The sequence below is a fragment of the Lactuca virosa genome, chromosome 4 (genome assembly GCF_052849685.1).
Source record: "Lactuca virosa cultivar CGN04683 chromosome 4, Lactuca_virosa_CGN04683_v6, whole genome shotgun sequence".
Taxonomy (NCBI): domain Eukaryota; kingdom Viridiplantae; phylum Streptophyta; class Magnoliopsida; order Asterales; family Asteraceae; genus Lactuca; species Lactuca virosa.
This window is the reverse complement of record NC_136429.1, coordinates 212119905-212140711: the sequence shown is the minus strand read 5'-3', so window position 1 is coordinate 212140711 and position 20807 is coordinate 212119905. Positions and strand designations below refer to the sequence as shown.

General features: G+C 37.3%; 1 protein-coding gene across 2 annotated transcripts; it reads right to left on the bottom strand.

Annotated features, from left to right (window-relative positions):
• Nucleotides 1-18172: 18172 nt before the first annotated feature.
• Nucleotides 18173-20407, bottom strand: LOC145107970 (U-box domain-containing protein 35-like). 2 transcript variants are annotated; one of them, XM_079044940.1, is made up of 3 exons: nt 19399-20407; nt 19196-19312; nt 18173-19093 (listed from the first exon to the last, which is right to left on the bottom strand). In XM_079044940.1, the coding sequence occupies exons 1-3, from the start codon at nt 19531-19533 to the stop codon at nt 18173-18175; spliced, it is 1173 nt and encodes a 390-aa protein (XP_078901066.1). In that variant the 5' UTR covers nt 19534-20407. The 2 variants fall into 2 exon arrangements, 1 of the variants encoding a protein (XP_078901066.1); XR_013708049.1 differs by lacking the exon at nt 18173-19093 and having other exon boundaries at nt 19193-19297; nt 19399-19500.
• Nucleotides 20408-20807: the final 400 nt, after the last annotated feature.

The window sequence follows — 20807 nt, the reverse complement described above, 5'->3', positions numbered from 1 at the left end:
AGGAACTTCCAAAGTACTCCTTACTTTAGGTGAGCAGACAATTATTATGAGAGAAGTCAGATTTAGAATGCATATTCTATACACCCAGGTCGGATCTCTTCCAATCTCGCAGAGGGTGAAACATATGACTAACCAGATTTAGAGAGATTGAGAAGTAGAATGGTGCATATGCTGTGTACCAGGTCGGATGGTTAATCACGCAAAGGAGACAGCATATGGCTAACAGGCAGGAAGAATTGCATAGATAGAAGATGCATAGAAATAGAGTTGCATATGTTACAGTCCAGGTCGGATGTATTTCAATCACGCAGAGGAGGCAACATATGACTAACAGAAAGAAAGCAAGAAAATAATTTCCTACATACCTACTTTATCGGAATTCCCCAGTCGCCCCATCAATACCGGAATTAAGGATAGAGTCCGTACATCGAGGAAGAGTTAAACCACAGTTCTAGATACGGATTACTTTAATGTGACCGGTGGATTATCATGTATATCTCCCTGCTCAACCTATCTGAGCGTAGTATTGTCAGGCTAAATGGATCTATCTAGGTCAAGATTTTTCAAGTCTCTAGATTCCTTAGGTTCATTAATGCCTAGTCAAGTCCATTTTAATCTCTCGTGCCTACCAGCGCATCGAACACAGAGCCTAGACAATTCAGATTCAGTCTCTTACACAGATTCAGATTGCATGTTATCACATGATTATATCACTTCCCATCACATCATCTACAAATAAAAACTACCAGCAACATATTTTTGATTTTCTTATTTTCTAATGTTTTTGGATTTTTTTAATTTTTTTTGTTTTGTTTTTATTTCTCCCCCTAAATTTGTGCATAGGAGAGAAACGAAAGTAAATGCACAAATTTAAACTATCCTAAAACAAAAATTAGTCTTTAAAGCAAATCAGCTTAAGAAAAACTCAGGAGTATCGAGAAGAAAACTCAAACCGTAAGTCGCGGATTGAATTTGCATCCAGAAGGTCTGAGCACAACACGTGTAATCTCAGAACAGATCCGAAAATTCTTCATGTCATTAAGCACAAACCCCATGAGTGATCCCTTACTTTCTTCCTTTCCCGCAAAGGACACATACTCTCAAACAATGTTCTGAGTGTTGTACAGTTGAGAGATGCCTCCTATCATGTGCCTGGAACAGCCACTACCAACAAACCGAAGTCTGATGATATACCTCCATAGCTGCTCCAACACAGAGTGGGATCAGTTGGTCTTTGGAACCCAGTCCATTTTGAAACTGGGTTGATCTTTATCGTCTTTGCAAGGAACTCTCTCCCATGACATGTCCTGTTTATCATAAACAGAAGATGTAGAAATATTAGAATCATTACATGATTTGGGAGATTGAACCTTCGGAACCCATCTGTAGTCGGGTTTAACCCATTTCTTTTTCGATTTGATGAGTGCCTCGGCACTTGCTTTTGAACTTGATGTTGTCCGTTGAGATGACTTTGATTTTGGCTTCGCGGGAGCATCTCTTGGATTTGGATTCTTGGCCGGCATTCCCTTCTTGACTTTGGGATTTGGATTCTTGGCCTTGGGAGTTGAACTCTTGGTGTAAGGTCCTGAAAAGGATCTTTACCAATGATCAAGCAACAAACAATCACAATAGAAGAGGAAGAAGAAAATAAATCGAGCTTGCACACGTTTATATTCAGAAAAACGTCAGGTACAACTCGATGGAACACTCTGTAAACGCAATGGCATCAACCTTTTCACAATGACCTACACCTCTGCTATTTATACTAGACTGGACCGCAAACTGGGTTTACGACCGTAAACAGGGTTTACGGTCGTAAACTATGTTTACGGTCGTAAGCACACTTTTCAACAGTAAACACCTAAACAACTCTCAAAATGTATTACAGACTCATACTGAACTATTACATTGAAAGCCTAGACCAAACCACATTAACTGGACCTTTCAATATCCCCCTTGGTTTGGTGCTAGCTTGGACTCAGCTTTTGTCGACCACCAGCACATCAGATTTTCCCATAGCTCCGTTCCACATCTCCTTCTCGATAATCTCAGCAACCATCGAAGTGTATTCCTTTGCAACGGGCTCAAAAATGTCTTCAGCCACCTTGATCTGATGAATGGAGAGCTGATGTATGTCCCACTTGCCAAATTGAAGCAAATCCCTCTTGTCATACAAGCGGATACAATCGTCTTTAAGCTTGATGACAGCAGCAGCAGCAGATTTATCAAACACCCAGTATTGCATGGATGCAAGAGATCCATCTGGATAATTTTGAAGAACGGGGATCTGCTTTACTTGCGCAGTAGCGGGCCACATCACTGACCGAAGAGGCTGACTTGTTTTGGGATCAATAACGCTAGGGTAAATCTTGATAATAGACTCTGCAGTCTTCATTGAAGGGAAACCCTTAGCTACTTGATCTTCTAAAAATGATTTGAACCGAGTCGCCCTGGGATTGTTTGATGGATTTGAGAAAGGAGCTTTAGACAGCTCTGTAAGATCAATCCTGGTAAAGGAATGAAAATCGTGAGCATCTTTGTATAATTCAGTATTGCCGCTCTTTCTTCTCACCATAAACATATTCATAGTGTCATGGAATCCCCACGAGATGATTCCTGACCTATCACCATAAACGACTCTGAAACGATGGTCGCCCAGATCTGTAACGGTGATCTGTGGTTGATCCCAGGGGGCATTATGATCTGCGCTCCTTTTGAATTGAAGTTGACCCTTTTCAGCTGACTTGGCCAATTTAGCGCGTTTTAATGCCATTATACTTGGAGCCTGAGCTGGTTCTTTCTCAAAACGATTAACGACGGTGGTCATCCTTGTAGGTTGTGGAACTATGGGAGTATCTTGATCAGGAAGATAGATCTTTGGCTCGTCCACAGATGACTTGAATTTGTTGCCAAAGTTTTCTTCCAGCTTCTTCTTAAGATCGTAGTAGCTGGCGGTCAACAGGCCGAAATGCGTCTGAAGGTCAGTAATTTGCTTTGACTTCAGAGCTTTGTCTTCAATAAGTTCAGCGACTTGAATATTGAGCTTTGTATTCTCAGTCTGAAGGTCTGCGACCTTGATATCCAGCTCAATATTTCTCTGATCTAAATCAACATTTTTCTGATTCAGAGCATCGATCTCTTTCTGGAGTCCAAGAAGTGAAGGATTCTCTTCTCATGAGCTGCCACCCCCAATAGAAATTCCTTTTCCATGTGAGGGAGGCGTTGTGAGTTGTTCTCTGGCCAAAAACCTGGCTAACTTAACCGAGGCAGCATCATGCTCTGGCCTGGGAGGAGAGAATTCTGTGGGGAAGGAAGATCCACCAGCTTCATAGAAGGTACTAGGACCTTCACTAATAGGTTCAGATGAGACGATAACTGGAGTTGTTGTTGGTGGAGCTGTAAAACTTTGAAGTGAACTCGAATCAAGAATTCCCTGTCTAGGGTCAAGTCTTCATCTTTTTGTTGGAGGAGGAGAGGCTTGTGTAGTTGTATGATCACTTTCCAATGGCTCGGAAGTAGGTAAAACAACATCAAGGGGAGGAATCCCTGATACTGTCACCATAGTAATTGCTATTTCCGCCGTTGGATTGGAAGGAGGAGGCGTGGCTTCGAGAACGTCTCCTTTTTCCCTTATCTCTGTTGCTTGATGAGCAACTTCATCGATATTTTCAAGCAGTGTGTTGAGGTTTACGCCAGTCATGAAATCTTCATTGCTACCGAAGTTGAGAGGAATTTCATCGTTATCGAATCCTGTAAGGTCGAGGCCTTCGTACAAATCAGTCTCCGTTCCAGACCCCTCATTGTAATCTCCTTGTACCTGAACAGATGTCAATTTGTGTTCCTCAGCTACTTGAGCATTAGCAGCTGGAGTTTCTTCTTCATCATGATCTGAAACTGTGATGACATCTTCAGAAACAACTCTCTCGGAGGAAGTGGGCTCAGAAGACATCTTGTCAGACGTTCCATGAGATTCGGAAGATTCATCTATTTCAGCAAATTTCCCGAATTTCACGAGAGGATGTAAGCCTTGGAAGACGACTTTGCCCTTTCGATTCTGCTTAATGAGACCAATCGTGTGTGGGCCTAATGACTTTATATCCAGCTTGTCACTATCTTTGATCGTCTCTGGGAATTGGTTGTCGATGAACATCTGAATAAATCTCGGATATAGCAAGAATGCATCTCTGGTCTGCCGGCTTATAGCGTTGATATTTACCAAGAACTCATCCAAAATGAATTTCGAGAAGTTGAATTTGATGTCAGCAGCCAGTGAAATGATTGCCCCTGTGTTCCTAAGAGAGATTTCATCAGCTCCTGATCTCCTCCCCGAGATACAGCTCACGAACACATGCGCCAAAAATCTCCAGTAGGGAGGCAGAAGCTTCTTCACCGTGGGAGGGTAGATGCCCTCATATCCCATCCTTTTGAGAACCTTTTGAACATCATCAATCCCAATTTCAGTAGGAAAATCGGGTTGATCATTGATCAGCAATGTTTCTCTGATATATTGCTCAGTGATTATGATCTTGCATCCTTTAACCACAGCTTTAACAGCGAACGCACCATTGTCTTTTGACATCTTGGCCATCTGCCAGAACTCCCTGACAATGTTCTGATAAATGATTGGATTCACAGTGATGGCACAATCCAGGCAGCATTCTCTTAGTCTGTAGATCATTGATCTGAAATCTCCATGAGCAACAGGAGGTTCATCCAACACAATTGCCAGGTTATGCATGTCAGCAAACTTAAGACTCGCCATTGATCTGCACTAAACCAGGCCAAGTAAGAAAACAAAGTATTTAAACAGTTAGAGCTTTAAGTTTTCTTAATTAAACGATTTTATTTTGGCCTTAAAAAATATTTTGATCAAAAATTTGGAGTTTACGGTCAAACATGGTCAAAAATTTAGTTTACGGTCCAAAGTGGGTTTACGGCCGTAGACCCATTGCAATGGTCACCTGACCGTAAATTGAGTTTACGGTCGTAAACTCAGAGGAGTTTACGGTCGTAAGCCCAAAAGGAGTTTACGGTCGTAAGCCCAAAAGGAGTTTACGGTTGGCAGTAAACTCCCAGAAAGCTTTCAAAACACGTTTTTGCAGTAGATTCAGTTCCTTTAACCACTAAAACACCAAAACCAATCTTCGAACAATAAGAATATCAGTTTAAGCACCCCAAATCTCGATTGAATGAAGCTTTGACACTGGTTTTTTCTTTGATACCAATTGTAAGGTCCTGAAAAGGATCTTTACCAATGATCAAGCAACAAACAATCACAATAGAAGAGGAAGAAGAAAAGAAATCGAGCTTGCACACGTTTATATTCAGAAAAACGTCAGGTACAACTCGATGGAACACTCTGTAAACGCAATGGCATCAACCTTTTCACAATGACCTACACCTCTGCTATTTATACTAGACTGGACCGCAAACTGGGTTTACGACCGTAAACAGGGTTTACGGCCGTAAACGTGTTTACGGCCGTAAACTCTGTTTACGGTCGTAAACACACTTTCCAACAGTAAACACCTAAACAACTCTCAAAATGTATTACAGACTCATACTGAACTATTACATTGAAAGCCTAGACCAAACCACATTAACTGGACCTTTCACTTGGCCTTCTTGGCATTCCAGTCCCCAATGTCTGATCGTGACCTTGAGGGGTTTCTTTTGGAAAATCTCCCTCTTGGCGCGTTCTGCCACCCTTACGCGTAGTAGGGAACATACGCGCGATTTGGACAATTTCTGGCAATGTGTCCAGGTGTTCCACAGTGAAAACAAGTCTTTTTCTTCACTGGGAAATTGTTTCTTCCTGCCCCTGGTGGCGTATCCATGCCTCGTCTCTTATTGTTCCCACAAGCACAGTTGCAGCAAGTCGGCTATTTCACTTGATTTGGTGGCCTGTACTTCTCAACGGCAGGTTTGTCAAAAGTAACTGAGTTCGAAGCAACAGATTCAGAGTTCAAGGAGACATTGGTTTGTTCAACAGTTTTCTCCTTGTTCTCATCTTCCGTTACTTTACCTGCACAAGAAGTAGAAGCATTAGAATCGTTCAACTTAACATTTTCTGGCACATCCACGTCAGAATTATCAAAGATATCATCAAATATATCGAAAAAATTTCATTCATCAGACTTTGATACAATTTTATTATCAGACACACTCTCTTCAGAATCTTTCCTGCAATGACTTAGAGGTTGATCTGCATAGGAAGTAGAAACATTAGTATTTTCAACATTAATACTACCTCCTGACACAAATCCATACTTGAGAAATGGCTCTCTATCCATCTCCTCTTTTGACAAAGGGACATTAGTATAAGTATGATTAAAAAGAGGAGGCACTTTGTCATAACCTAAGCCTTTGGACTGATTCTGTTTAAATTTCAAATTGGTTTTAATCATTGATGCAACTACTTCACTTGACACATCAAATTTTCTAAAAGTAAAATCTGCATTTTCAAATTTGTTTTTCAATGTGTCAAGCTCAGCAGTTACCTCAGCGAGTTGTTCAGTTACGTATCTATAATGAGTACTCTTAATACTATACTCTTCCTGAAGCTTCCTAAAGTCTTTGGTTTTTGCTTCTCATTCAGCCTTCAGGGGTTTCTGTCCTTTCCTAAGTTGATATCTTTCATATTTCAAGTCCTCGTTCTCTCTACGAAGTAATTCGTAATGCTCACGTAAATTTTCCAAGGAAATTTCATTGAGATTGATTTCTGAAGAACTCATAGTTTTAAAAATGTGCCCTTTGACTTAAAAAACTCAAAAGGCAACCTTAAAAGTCAAATTTAAAAAGTCAAACTCAAAAGTCAAACTTAAAAGTCAAACCGAAAAGCTAAATTTGAAAATTTGAAAGTTAAACGAGAAAGTCAAAGTTTAAAGTCAAAGGTCAAACTTTAAAAGTCAAAGTCAAAATTTTAAGTACAAAGTCAAAAATTAAAATCTAAAATTTTGGGTTGAAAATGTAATTTAAAAATAAAAGGAAATTGATTTTGGGCTGAAATTGACAAAAATACGAAAGTTGGAACCGAGAGGGACGCTTTATGAATTAAATTCGGAAGAGAAATAACAAGTGACAGCCTAGAGCAATTGGTAAGACGCGTGTGATGCTGAGGCAAAAGACATGGGTTCGATCCCCAGCACCTCCAAAAATGCGATTTCTTTTTTATATGAAACTTATGCGAGGACGAAGGTTGCTGAACAGGTGCGAGGTGCGAGGACGACTACAGCTGCTGACCGAGACCGAAGTGAAGACCGAGAACGAGGTGCGAACCGGAAACGCTGCTGGACCGTGAACTCCGAACCGTACACGTGCGATGCTGACCGTAAACCGAGGACCGTAAACTCGGACCGTAAACCGAGGAAACCCTAACTGCTGACCGTACACGCCGCCACCCCTCGCTGGTTACGACCAAAAACAGCGTTTTTTCGACTTTTTAGCTCCAAAACTCGATCAAAAACCCCTTTTATCAAAAACACGAAGAACAAACCCCCCCTTAATTTTCAGAGATCTATCCAAAAACGCAAGAATCCTTCCAAAATAAGATCAAATAAGCTCCGGATCTGGCAAAATTGACTGATACAATCCAAGCTCTGATACCAATTGTAAGTCCCCAATCTGCTTGTGTATCAATCAGATCCGTTTGATGGTGCGGAATCCCAATCAAACGGATGATGCCAGATCAATAAGAAGAAGAAGGAGAAGAAGAAGATGATGAATCTTGTATGAATTGATATGAATTAAGATCCAGATACAAGATTCACACACACTAAAGCTCATCTCTTCTCTCTAGTTTCTCTCTCTAGAACACCTTGGGTTTCACACACTTAAGCTCTCCACCTTCTATGCATTCACTTCAATCCTCACCCCTTACACCTATATTTATAGGAAGACGGATCGTAAACCTGATTACGGTCAGGCAGACCGTAAACAGGTTTACGGTCACAACAAACCGTAAACACCCTGACCGTAAACGAAACCGTAAACACTGAAAAATACATTTTCTTAGAAAAGTAAAGTATAAACCATAATTTAGACCCAACACCAACAAACCCTGGAGAAATCCAAATATGAGCTGAGGGCCGGGTAAGACATGCCAGACTCATACTTAGGGATCATGAGCATTCCAGATACGAGCTGAGGGTTGGGTAGGGCATGCCAGACTTGTACTGAGGGCTTGGTGGTATTCAGTCCTAGGACTGATCTGGTCGGGGAGCAAGCCAGACATAAGTTGTGGGCTCTGAGGGCAAGCCAGACTTATGTTGTGGGCTCAGGGGTAATCCAGTATTTTAGTTATGGACTCATTGCATGTTGTTATTGTATATATGTTATTTGTTTATGTGTTCGTATTTTGTGGGAAACTCACTAAGCTTTAGGCTTACAGTTTTGGGTTATGTTTCAGGTACTTCAGACGATTGCGGGAAAGCGAAGGCGTGATCGTACACTTCCTCGTGTTTTGACTTATGATTTTGGGAAACTCTTATATGTAACATGTTTTGAAAACTATGTTGTAAACAATTTATGATTCTGGACCCACACTATTCTTTTGTTTGTCCTCAAGCAAAACTAGATTCATTATGATTTCATTTTGATACCAATACATCAAAACTTTATTCACCAACATCACACAGAATAACCTAATTTGAATTCACCAATTATGTGTCACCTCAATGCATATATTTGTGTCTAGATCCTAATTACTTCACAAATTCAAAATACTCACAAGCCTCAGAAACGTTCCCCACTCATTTTGAACAACACTCATTTATGCATCCCTCCGAATACATCCTCTATTTTTTTAAGTTCCCAAGTATACATATGGTAAAATAACCTAGAAGAAAAAGTACAATAATTAATCTCTTGTAAATTTGCCTTATTCTTCACTTTCTTCAAGATCTTCATACTTTGATAACTTTGATTCACTCAACAAAATTTTGACAACTTTTTTTCTTTTTAAGTTTTTTTCTTTTTTTAAGAATTTTTTTAACTTTTTTTTTCACAACTCACTTTTTCACTTAATTAAAAACCTAAAAGAAAAGCATATGCTTAAGCTTGGAAATTTAACCTCAACCCTTGTTGGTTAAGGGTATTAGTCTAGAGTGCAATGACTACATAAATTTTCCTAGATATATTTTAGTACATGATGCAAAACTTTTTATGTCCCTCAAATTACACAAGTTCGCTTTTTTGTCTCATGATTTAACTAGAACTGGGAAGCCACAAGTATATTATAACAAACTGGTTCAACTAAGTGGGTGTTTGACATAACTTTTTAAAATAGCTTTTTAGCTTTTCAAAAGGCTAATAAGCTAAAAAATTGTTTGTGTATTTGAAATCACTTTTTAAAACAACTTTTTGGATAGGAAAAAGTAAAGCTATCAAAAAGCTGGAAAATCCTAGCTTTTTTAGTTTTTTAACCATTTTACTCTTAAAAAGCAGCTTTTCTTATCCAAACACTTTTTAAAATCAGTTTTTCCTAAAAGCCATAAGCTAATAAGCATTTTTCTTAAAAATCACTTTTGTGCTAAAAAAGCTAACTGAAACATGCCCTAAATCTTAGAATTATCTTCAGGTTATCCCACATAACACTAACAAACTTAGCTCTAACGCAATAATATCAAAACAAAATTTTAAAATTTTCTATATTTTCCTATAATAGACCATTTTCAAGTCTATATTTTTCAATTTTTTTAATCTAGCGTATATAACATTTTAAAATCTAACATGCTTGTTGTCCTTTTTCCAATCTTCATACCCCACACTTAAATTATACAATGTCTTCATTGTATACAATAACAATTAAAACATATAAAATAAAAAAAAGGGAGAAAAGAAACAAACTCGCCTTGGGTATATATTCGCGAGAATGAAATCGACTATAGTGGGTTGCTTCGAAATGTGAGTTGAAATGATGGTGCTTCGGATTTTGCAGAAACTGAAGACTAGAACTTCTTTATTTTTCTGCTCATGTCGGGACTTGCTGCGCGAAACAATTGGCGAAAACAAAGTATAACATATCAATGTGTAAAATTTGGGAACTCAGGGAATTTTCTTCTCGTAAAAAGATGACGCCACATCGTGGATATGCATGGACCATGGTGTGGTACCTGAATAGTGGAAAACTTTTGTGAATAAAAATCAACTCGAGTTGTGTCGGCCAAACACTCGTCTCGTCTCTTGTATATATTCTTCCATCTAGTAATGGACTTTAAGAAAGTCCTAATCCTTATCTCATGTGGGTAAGTGACCCCACACTTATGTGGTGCAACGCCTCTCGTGAAGCATCTCTCGTGACAAAACCGCACCCGATCCTAACCGCTGAAATTACTGAAGGCACCCGAAGGACAATTTTTTTGCAAAGATCTAAAACACCAAGTGCATCAACATGGAAACAAAAATTAAACAAAATAAAAATAAAATCATACTAAAATATAAAACTATCAAACCAAAATAACTACAAAGGATATCACGATTACTCGTCTTTCTCGGAATCATGAAACAATTGTTGATTAAATCCCTTGTGTGCAAGAAGTGGTTTGTGAAAACAAAAACTTATGGGATCTGTTAGGCTATTTCCTTTGCTTTCTTTGCACCATTAACTAATAAGTACAACAAAAATGACCCAACTAGTCAAGAGTAGCAAGAGTTCGGTCTTCCGCTTAACCACCGCGATACGTCTTACTATACTACGCCTCGTAGATTGAGTTGGACAAATCACCAAAGTAGTAGACTAAACAAGTCAAGAATTCCCTAATCGCTTTTAATCTCGTAACCCATGAAAAAGAATAAACCAAGCAATGAGTATGATCATGAATTCTTACATATAACAACAAAAACATTCCCGACAAGTGACATGATATCTAAGAAAATAAAAATAAAACTAAAAATGCAAAAACTACATAACAAATAATCAAATAAACTAAATTAATTGAAAACTGTTCCCCGGTAACGGCGCCGAAAACTTTGATGTGTATTTTTAATGCGCTAGTTTTTATTTATAATTCCTAGTTTATCGCAATGGTGTCGAACTCAAGGGAAACGGTAATGAATTAACATTAGAATATCTTATTATAGGTTATTCTAAATAAAAGAAAGCAATAAAATGTGGGGTTTTATTAAAAAAATCAATAATTAAACTAATGAGATAAACTGACAGGAAACGAATCACTTCGGGTACTTTAGTTTTGACAAAATTACATCTCAAAATCATAGATAATTACTAAAATAAGTGACGTTCATTCATTATTCATCAATTCCTAACATAACTAGCATCCGGGTCTAGACAACTAATCCTTCGATTTTTCAAGACTTTTAATTGCAGTGATCAAGTGAACTAATTATCCTAAAAATTAGTGTTCATTTCGTATTATGGGAGACTTGAATTATTAGCATCAAAGATCATGAAGCTACTAGACACGAATGGTCGTCACATGTATTCTTACAAATTAAAATTACAAATTTTACTATTTAACCCTAGGTTTTGATCAAACACTAGTCATACAAATTTATAATTCATAAAATCATATGATTCATACACATGAAGCTAGATTGATCATCTAAACTTAATAATACTCAACAATAAACATAAAAGATTGAAACTTTAACACATAAGGATCTTTTATCAAGCAAACATCATAAATTAAATAATAATAAATAATTCGAATACCAAGTTAATCCATAATCTCAACGATTCATCTAGTCTAACACAAAGAAGTAGGGTTTTGAATCCCTAAATCAGAAAGTAAAACATATGAAAATCATAACGAAATGCTAATCGTGGTCGAAATAACAAACCGAATGATTTTCTGCATGAATCGGCTCTCTAATCCTTCAGATCTTCGCTCCAAATCAGCTTAACGGCCCTCCAACCGCCTTATAGACCCTCAAAACGGCTCCTTTGAGTTTTCTTGATACCCAAGTCGAAGTGGAATAAAAGATATATCATTAGGGCTAATTTTCGGCTCTATTTATAGGTTTCAGGGTCGTCACGGCATGGAAAAAGACTTCCCATGTAGTGGGAGCTGGATTCTTCACATCCACTAAATTTTCTGATGTCGCCACGCTGTGGATATGGATTTTCCATGACGTGGGAACTGGGAATCAGAATTTTTATCAACCACGAAAGTTGTCTGAAAATTTGTCAAGTTTCCAAAACATCTTGAATCTCATCAATCGGAGTTATGAGTCATGAAATTTGTTTAAAACACTGAATAGTGGTCAAGCTGTCCAGCAATATCCTTTTTGCGTCTTTTTTAGCTCATTTCTTTTCCTTTTGCTTCTCAACACCGATTTTAACTGTAATTTAACATTTCAAAGCATATTAAGTATCATAAATCTTAAAATATAACATTTTTACTCGAATATATTAGAATAATGGCCTAAAATACATAGCTAAATAAGGCCATATCACTTGGGCTTGGTGACTTTTGGAGATGATGCAAAATAGGCTAGTTGGTGGATGGAAGATTGAAGAAAATATGGGCGTTGGACTTAAAGAAGATGGAAGCAACATTTTATTTTATGGATTTGGTTGATCAAGCGGGTATTCAAGCTATGGATGATTAAAAGGAGGTGAATTGGGTCGACTTTGGAGCAATTTAAAAGCATCATGGGCCTACGATCAGATAGAGAAGAGATAGGCTAGTGGACTAATATAGTGTAGGCCCAAGAAGCAAACTGAACCGAGTCTGATGTCCTACGCGGGTGACCCGCGTGCTCCCATGCTTTCGAGATTTTTCTTTTGGATGTTATTTATGGAAGGTTGGTGGGTATCTTTTGGGCATTCTTGAATCTGATTTTTTGAGCATTTCCTCTTAACTTTTGGAGAGTTTGAAGAATTGGAGAACTTGAATAACATCATCTTTTATCACTTGAATATTATTGAATGTTTGGTACACTTAACCTTTATTTCTTTTTCTTAAGTTTATCCATTCTAGGCTAAACTAATCTTGGTTGATTTTGGTATAATCCATGTTAGTTGTCTGAAGATTATTATGAACTTGTGGTGACGTTTATGAAAGTATTTTCCATTTCAACATCTTTTTTATTCATATGTATTTAACTATTTATTCATGAGTTTATATGTATGTTTAGTGATTAGTTGGCTAATTTATTGATTAAGTAATTGATCTTCAAGTTAGCAAGCAACAAATGATTTTTGTGTTTGTTTTCATTTCGCACAAGTCATGAACGTATTTTCTCCAGCATGGTAGTGAAAACATTTTGAACTCATCAGTAAAACCATAGTTCAGTTCGACATCTCCAACCCATGAGGATGTATACAGAACCATTTCACGCGTATCATCATAACCAAACCGAGGAATGAATGGTCGATCCATTAAACGGTGAGTATCGACCGTCTACATGAAGTGTGAGATTAAGATGGATAAACATAGATATTGACATATTGTCAATAAACATGCTTTAATATACCAAAATATCGTAACAGTACATAGGTTTTGGCTGAAATGACTAATGACCTTACCTAAGTACAACCTTTTGTACCTTCGGTCGAAAGGGCATTTGTAACATCCTGTTTCGAGAAGTTTCTTATTTTGGGATTGTGGATAATAAATGAATCAAGTAAAGGCCTTGTGCTTCAAGGGAATAGGGTTTAGACCCTACTGGATGTTGATAATATTGGTTATGCGATCCAAGCCCTTGGTTTGTGTTGGAGTCAAAGGGTGAAACGGGAAAAGTGATGTTTCAAACTTCTTGCATGAAATATGGATTTTTGTTCGGGAAGTTTTTAGTCCAATATATCTAGATAATATTATGGGGCTCTTTAATACCTTTCCATGGATATAAAGATTGTCGTAAACAGATTTGGAACGAAGAATTTATGATCGTTTGAAGTTAGGAAGGTTTTGGGCTTAGTCTGGTATGCTGAGCGTACATGATGTACGATGGGCGTACTAGGCATCCCTGGTACGCTGGGCGTACGTGATCATAACCCAAACCCTATTTTCATGGTTTGAGCCCTATTTAAGCTCCTTAACTTCCCAAACCCATTACATTCTTAGCCTCCACCTCTCCAATACCATCCATTGAAACCCTAACCCTAGTTTAAGCCTTGTAAGCAAAAGAAGGTGTTCTTGAGTGCTTTTGAGTGGTCTTTGTGCATCTTGGAGAAGAATGAGCTCATTGGAGAAGTGTTGGTTGTATTGGAGCTTATAGATCCAAACTTTGTTCACCTTGATCTTTCTTCTAGAGGTATAAAGCTTAAATCTTGATGATACATTTGTTAATCTAGCTTGTTTTGGATGTTACGAGCTTTTGGTCACTTTAGTGCATAAATTTTAGATCTTGAAAGTTTGTGGCCTTGTTATGGATAAAGTTGGAAACGTTATCCATCTAAAGATCATTTTGATTCAAATCTAAAGGTTGGAAACTTGGACTTAATGGATTAAGTAAGAAGGATGCACTTTTGGTCCCTTTGAAACTTAAAAGACTAGATCTTGGTCGTTTGGACCATTCTAATGGATAAAGTTGGAAACTTTATCCATTATGGAGCTATTAGGAACCATAAAAATGTGATATTGGTCCTTCCATCCCTTCCATGCAAGAGTTATGATGCCTTAATGTATTAATAAGTTAGGTTTTAGCTTTTAGACCTTTTCTAGATACGGAAAGTCATAAAGGTGGAAAGTTTATGACTTAAGTCGATGTTTTAAGTCTAGATCTGAGCTCTGGACAAAAGGTCTTAAGGGATAAAGTGCTTAATGGAATGTTGGGATCAACCAACATACGTTGGGAGTACGCTTGGCGTACTGGACTTGAATCTCGTACGTTGGGCGTACGTGGAGTAAGTTGGGCGTACGCATCTAGTCTTGGGATTTGACTTCCGTTGACTATTGACTTTTTGACCAATTTTGTCTTTGGGTCAAACTTGAGGATTTTGGACTATTTATTATGATTTTATCTGGTTCTGGTGTTAGTGGATTCGCAGGTGCAAGCAGTGCAGAAAAAGGGATCGTATCGCGGTGTTTCGGAGTTCTTCGATTCAGGTGAGTTTCCTTACTGTTCTTGTGGGTTGAAGGCACCAATGCCAACCTATTCGTTTATGTATCCTAGTATTGAGGATGTTGCTATGTTGTAGCGATCTGTTAGATCTGTGTCCTGGTATAAAGGATGTTGTTATGATGTAGTGATTTGTTAGATATATGTCCTGGTATAGAGGATGTTGCTAGGCTGTAGTGATCTGTTAGATTTGTGTCCTGGTATATAGGATGTTGCTATGCGGTAGGGATCTATAAATCTGCATGTGGTCTGTTAACTGGTTATATGTTATCTTTTATGTATATGTCGACATGTTATGGTTTGTTGGGTTGAGGTGGACCAGCTGGTGCTGAAGGCCAAGACACCCAGGACAGCCCGGATAGACTGAAGACCTGCGAGGGTATTCCAGTCTGATGATTTATTAAACCCATCATGCATGATTGTATATGTTATATGTTGTGTGGTGGTACTTTGGGGGAACTCACTAAGCTTTGTGCTTACAGTTGTTTGTTATGGTTTCAAGTTCTCCAGATAATCTGGGCACTGCGAATGCGTGATCGTGCACATCCTTCAGATTTATGTTATTTGGATTTTGGGATACTTTGATTATTGATTAACACTTTTGAAACAATGATTTTGTAAACAATTATGGTTATTGGGTTATTTTTTTTTTAAATTAAAATTTAATCTGATTTTTGGGATGTTTCAGTTAACGACGAAAAGACCAGAACCTGTTCAACATGATCTATACTACATTTCTTGATGAAGGATGTATAAAAACTGACCACGGTGGATAATACATGTACGGATTAATGACTCATTTTACTGTTCCACTTAAGTAACGTCTTTATTCGACATCTAACTTAGGAATCAAAACGTTTTCCCGGGACCCTATTCCCAGTGAACGTATGACGAATTGTGATGCATTTCAGGTTCAGAACTCCAGTCTTTCCCCCGTGTAACCGAAGCTTAACTACTTATCAGAGTTTGGAAAACCTGAGTTGCAACAATAACATAACTTATATATTCAAGAGGTTGGGCGAATTAGTAAATTGGTATGAGATATGTTAGGCCCAATGTTGCATAATACTTGAAGAACAACTTTTAAAGTTCAAAACATTAGTATAAAATGAATCAAGATGATGTTGTCAATTCAATTTAGTTTCTACATACAAGATGATAATAGAGATGTTGTATTTGGGAGGCTGGTGTGGTAATAACAACATAATGCTTGACATAATCAAAACCATGGACATAAATTCTTATATTTTAGCCATTTCTTTTGGTATATAGTATTCTTTATAAGACATATGTATATAGTATTTTTTATAATACATGTGTCTTCAGTTCAACAGTCGAGGGGCAGACTATGAACCTGATCGTTTTTTGGGACTGATCAAAGTTGAAGATTGGGATTTCATCTTTATGCTCAGAGTTGGTTCTTCTATATGTTCTTTGATGTTAGATACTCTATTGTCAGATTTCGAGATCACAACAACTTTAGTTTTTCCAAGATATCTCAGCACCAAACTTGCCCGTCAGATGTTCAGCCTTTTATCACTACTTATTACCCTTATTATTTCCGAGCATTTAGGGGGAGATTATTGGAGCAGGAAATGATCTAGAATGTTGAGTGATTTATTAGGTTATAATATTCTCTTGTATGAAAAACATATTATCTCCACTAGTATATAAAGTGGAGGTGTTTGATCATTTGTATGTGTGCATCATGTAGACTTTAGTTTAGAAAGAGTTTGGCTGGGAAACTCTCACTAGCCATATGAGTTAGGGCTGTGCATGGGTCGATTTGGGTCGGTTTTGACCTAAAACCAAACCCAAACCGAAGATGATCGGTTTCTGAAAATTTGAACCCAAACCAATGGGTTCGGTTTATCGGTTTTCGGTTTTACACTTCAGTTTCATGGTTCGGTTTCGGTTTCACAATTCAAACCAAATCTCAAACTTATTTCTTAATCTACCTCAACTCATCAACTATATAATGGTGAGGATAACTTGATATTTAGATATCCCAAGCCATGTGGGACTCGATCAATTTTAGAGATAATAGAAAGAAAGAGGATAGGGAGCTTATATAGAAGAGAATGTTGGCTAAGTTTCAGTAATGGGGCGATGTGGGATATAGTTAACTCGCTAGCAAAATAAATCGAGAAAAATGAGGCTAGTAAGTTTCGAACATGCACCATCTCCTACAATGGCCTAAGGCGTTAACCACTAGACAAGGACTATGTATATATACATAAATACATATAATATATGAAATTCGGTTCGGTTCGGTTTCTTTCGGTTTTACCAAACCCAAAAACCGAACCCAAACCGAAAATTTCGGTTTTTGAAAATTCTAAACCCAAACTGTCGGTTTATGCTTTGGTTTCGGTTTTTCGGTTTTGGTTTTGTCGGTTTTTCGGTTTCCGGGTTCGATTTTGCTCACCCCTAATATAAGTTGTTCATGTAATATTTGATATATCTCTATCTATCCATCATCACTTTACCTACTTGTTTATCATATCTATACACAATTATCTTCATGACTATTATTATTCCGCACCAAATCAATCGTAAAGTAGGTTCAATAAATTTGGCTTATACCATAACGAAAAAAACTAATATGTATAAGTTGTTTGAAAACTCAATCTCAAATATCCCATTGACTTTGTACAAATGATCAACTTATCATATTCCAAAATGTATAATATATATATATATATATATATATATATATATATATATATATATATATATATATCATTTTCGCATTTACAAGGAAACAAATGACAAAGTCACATTCTTAGAACTAAAATCATAGTATACACAAACTACACAAATTTTCCCATCTCCTTAAATTTTTAGTAACCATTTACTATTCTTTACATAAATTTGCCCTCCCCAAATTTTTATTTAATTTTACAGATTTTATCATTTTATCATTTTATAGTTTAGCTAACTATATACAAAACAATGTCCTCTTTTTTATGAAGAATTACCAAGTTCCCCAAGCCGTTTAAGTTGAGGCAAAATAACCGACCCGAGATCCGGCCTACCCTTCTTCCTCATATCACAACACTGCAAACCAAGTTTCGCTAAACACAGCGTCTCCTCAACCGGCCAATCAGCCACCGCCGGATCAACAACATCTACAAACTTCCCTTCCTTAATCGCCTTCGAAACCTGGTGAGTCAGTCAACCCCATCGGACTCTTCGCAGTAATCACCTGCAACAAAATCACCCCTAACGAATAAATATCCGACTTCGTCCCCAATATCCCCGTCTGTTGATACTCCGGATCAATATAACAAAACGTCCCCGCCGCCGCCGTCATGTGGTGGTACTGGGCACCATCGTCCGCCACTTCCGGCGGAACCAGTCTCGCTAACCCTACATCGCTGATTTTACTCACAAAGTTCCGATCTAATAGAATGTTTCCGGGTTTTAGGTCACGGTGGACTAGCGGTTGGGGTCGGGTTTGGTGGAGGAAGTGAAGGGCGGCGGCGATTTCGAAGCAGATTTTGAAACGGAGACTCCATGGGAGGACTGGGGTGTTGTTTTTTCTGAAGAGTCGGTCTTCTAAACTTCCGTTTTCCATGTATTCGTAGATGAGACAGCCGTATTCAGGGCATGCGCCCATGAGGAGAACCATGTGAGGGTGTCGTATACAGGTTAAGACCTCGACTTCTTTTTGGAATTGACTTTCGCCTTGTGAGATGTCTGGACGTAAGACTTTAATGGCGACGAAGATGTGATCGAGATTGCCTCTGAAAACAGGTCCATATCCTCCTTCACCGATTTTTAGGGTATTTGAGAAGTAATCTGTGGCGATTTCTATGTCTTCGATTGTGTATTTTCTGTACTGAATGCTGGATTGGGTTGAAGTGATTATGAGTTTTTTTCTTTCTGATGCTTCGTGTTCGGCTTTGAGTTCTGCTTTTCTTCTTTTATGGGCTTCGAGTTCTGCTAGAAGTTGAGCTTTTTGTGCTGCTTCAATGGCGGATTTGCTCTTCTGTTTCTCCATCTCCAACATAGCTCTTGCAGCTTCTGCTGCCTCAGGTGGCATCTGTTGATAAATCTCGGTTTCCTGAAAGGAACCATGAAGAAGTTAACAAGAACCTGCAATGTATAAACCAATATATGAAAGGAGGTTATTCTTTTTTGCATTTAACCCTCTAATCAAACCTACCTTTTGTTTAGCATTTGTTGCTTCTTTGCAAAGCGAGTGATACATATCCATCGATTTCTTCAGTTCAAGTTTTATCCTCCAGGTTTCATCGTCTAGATCATCCTGTGCATTTAACAACTATTTTGTAATTTGTATAAATAAATAATACTCCATAAAACATTGCATTTGATTCACTGATATAATAGTTTAACAACTGAACTCACTGTATTTTGAGAAGAGATGTAGACATTTGATGTGCGGGATTTGTCTAAAATCTTGCAAGACGATTTGGGATTGAAATCATGGAGCTCTCTTGGCACAGTAGTCCTACTTGCTAACAAACTGTCTCTAGGAGCCATGGCTGTAAAATCATCATGACCCACTCGTCTTGCAATGCTTCTTGCAAATGGTGTTCTCCCAAAACCAATGGTTCCATTTATAGAATTGGATTTGGATTTGCTCCATCTGACAAAATCCACTTAGTGTTGTATAATAGATAAATGATTTATGTTTGGAGAAAGCGTTGTATCAAAAAAGACCGGTTTTTTACTTAATGAGAGGAAATGATTGTTTTACCCTTGTGTCTAAAAATGATGCCAAGTACAAAATGACAATTTATTTGAAAACTATTATAGATTGAAATTGTAACCGATGAAAATGAAAAAGAAGTGAAATACTTAAATATAAGCGACCATGTGAATGTATAAAGTTGCCTCCTTTGCGGTTCACTTATTAAGACTTTGTGTTTGCATTAAGAATAAATTTCCTTATATATTGTGATATTGTCTATATAAAGTGTTGTACCTAAGAGAAGGTTTTTGGTAAAAAAAAAAAAGTCCTTGTATTTTGGGTTCATGCACACAGCTTTTTTTTTAAAACAAAATAGGACAAGAAACCGGCAAATGTTCACATATTTGAGATTTTAGCAGGTAAAAAAGTCATCTAACAGTAAAAACAAAATACAATGGCTCTTTCTAAAATATGATCAAAATACAATTTCTATAATTTTATTTTAATCTTATATCGTCTTACTAATCTTACTTTATTTTCTATATTTTCTCATAGAGGGACTTATTTTACTGCACTGTCTCGATAGGTATGATCTTCTTGTACTTTCTCCATAAGCATTATCATATTGTAATTTCTCCATATCTAATTGTAACTATTTTCAATGTCTGAGGATATTATCTTATACCCAAATCCTATTTATTCTCTTACTGATAATGTTATTGTATTCTCTAGTATGATAATATGTATTATCTTACCATGATCTCCCTATGGTAATATCTTAATCTTAAATATTGATGAATCTCTTTAAGGAATAGGGAAATCTTCAAAAAAGTCATAATATTTTACCATAAGTTACAAAAAAATCTCAAACTAAAATTTGTTTACAAAAAAACATGAATTACCGGTAAAAATGACAATTTGACCTCTTTTTTCTGGTTTACCGGTTTCATAATTTATATGGTTCTATTAAAGTCTCATTATTTTACCATAATTTATTAATAAGTCTCAAACTAAAATGATCATTTTCTCCCTGTAATATACATTTTGCCGGTTTCATTGTTGACCTACGACTATTCATTAAATAAGCTGATGATATATATATATATATATATATATATATATA

Excerpts from the sequence above, each read along its gene's own strand:
- LOC145107970 (XM_079044940.1), bottom strand. The coding sequence starts at position 19,533 with ATGGCTCCTAGAGACAGTTTGTTAGCAAGTAGGACTACTGTGCCAAGA. Across the intron at positions 19,313-19,398 it reads ACATCTCTTCTCAAAATACA|TTGTTAAATGCACAGGATGA; the intron begins GTGAGTTCAGTT and ends ATTACAAAATAG. Across the intron at positions 19,094-19,195 it reads CAACAAATGCTAAACAAAAG|GAAACCGAGATTTATCAACA; the intron begins GTAGGTTTGATT and ends GGTTCCTTTCAG.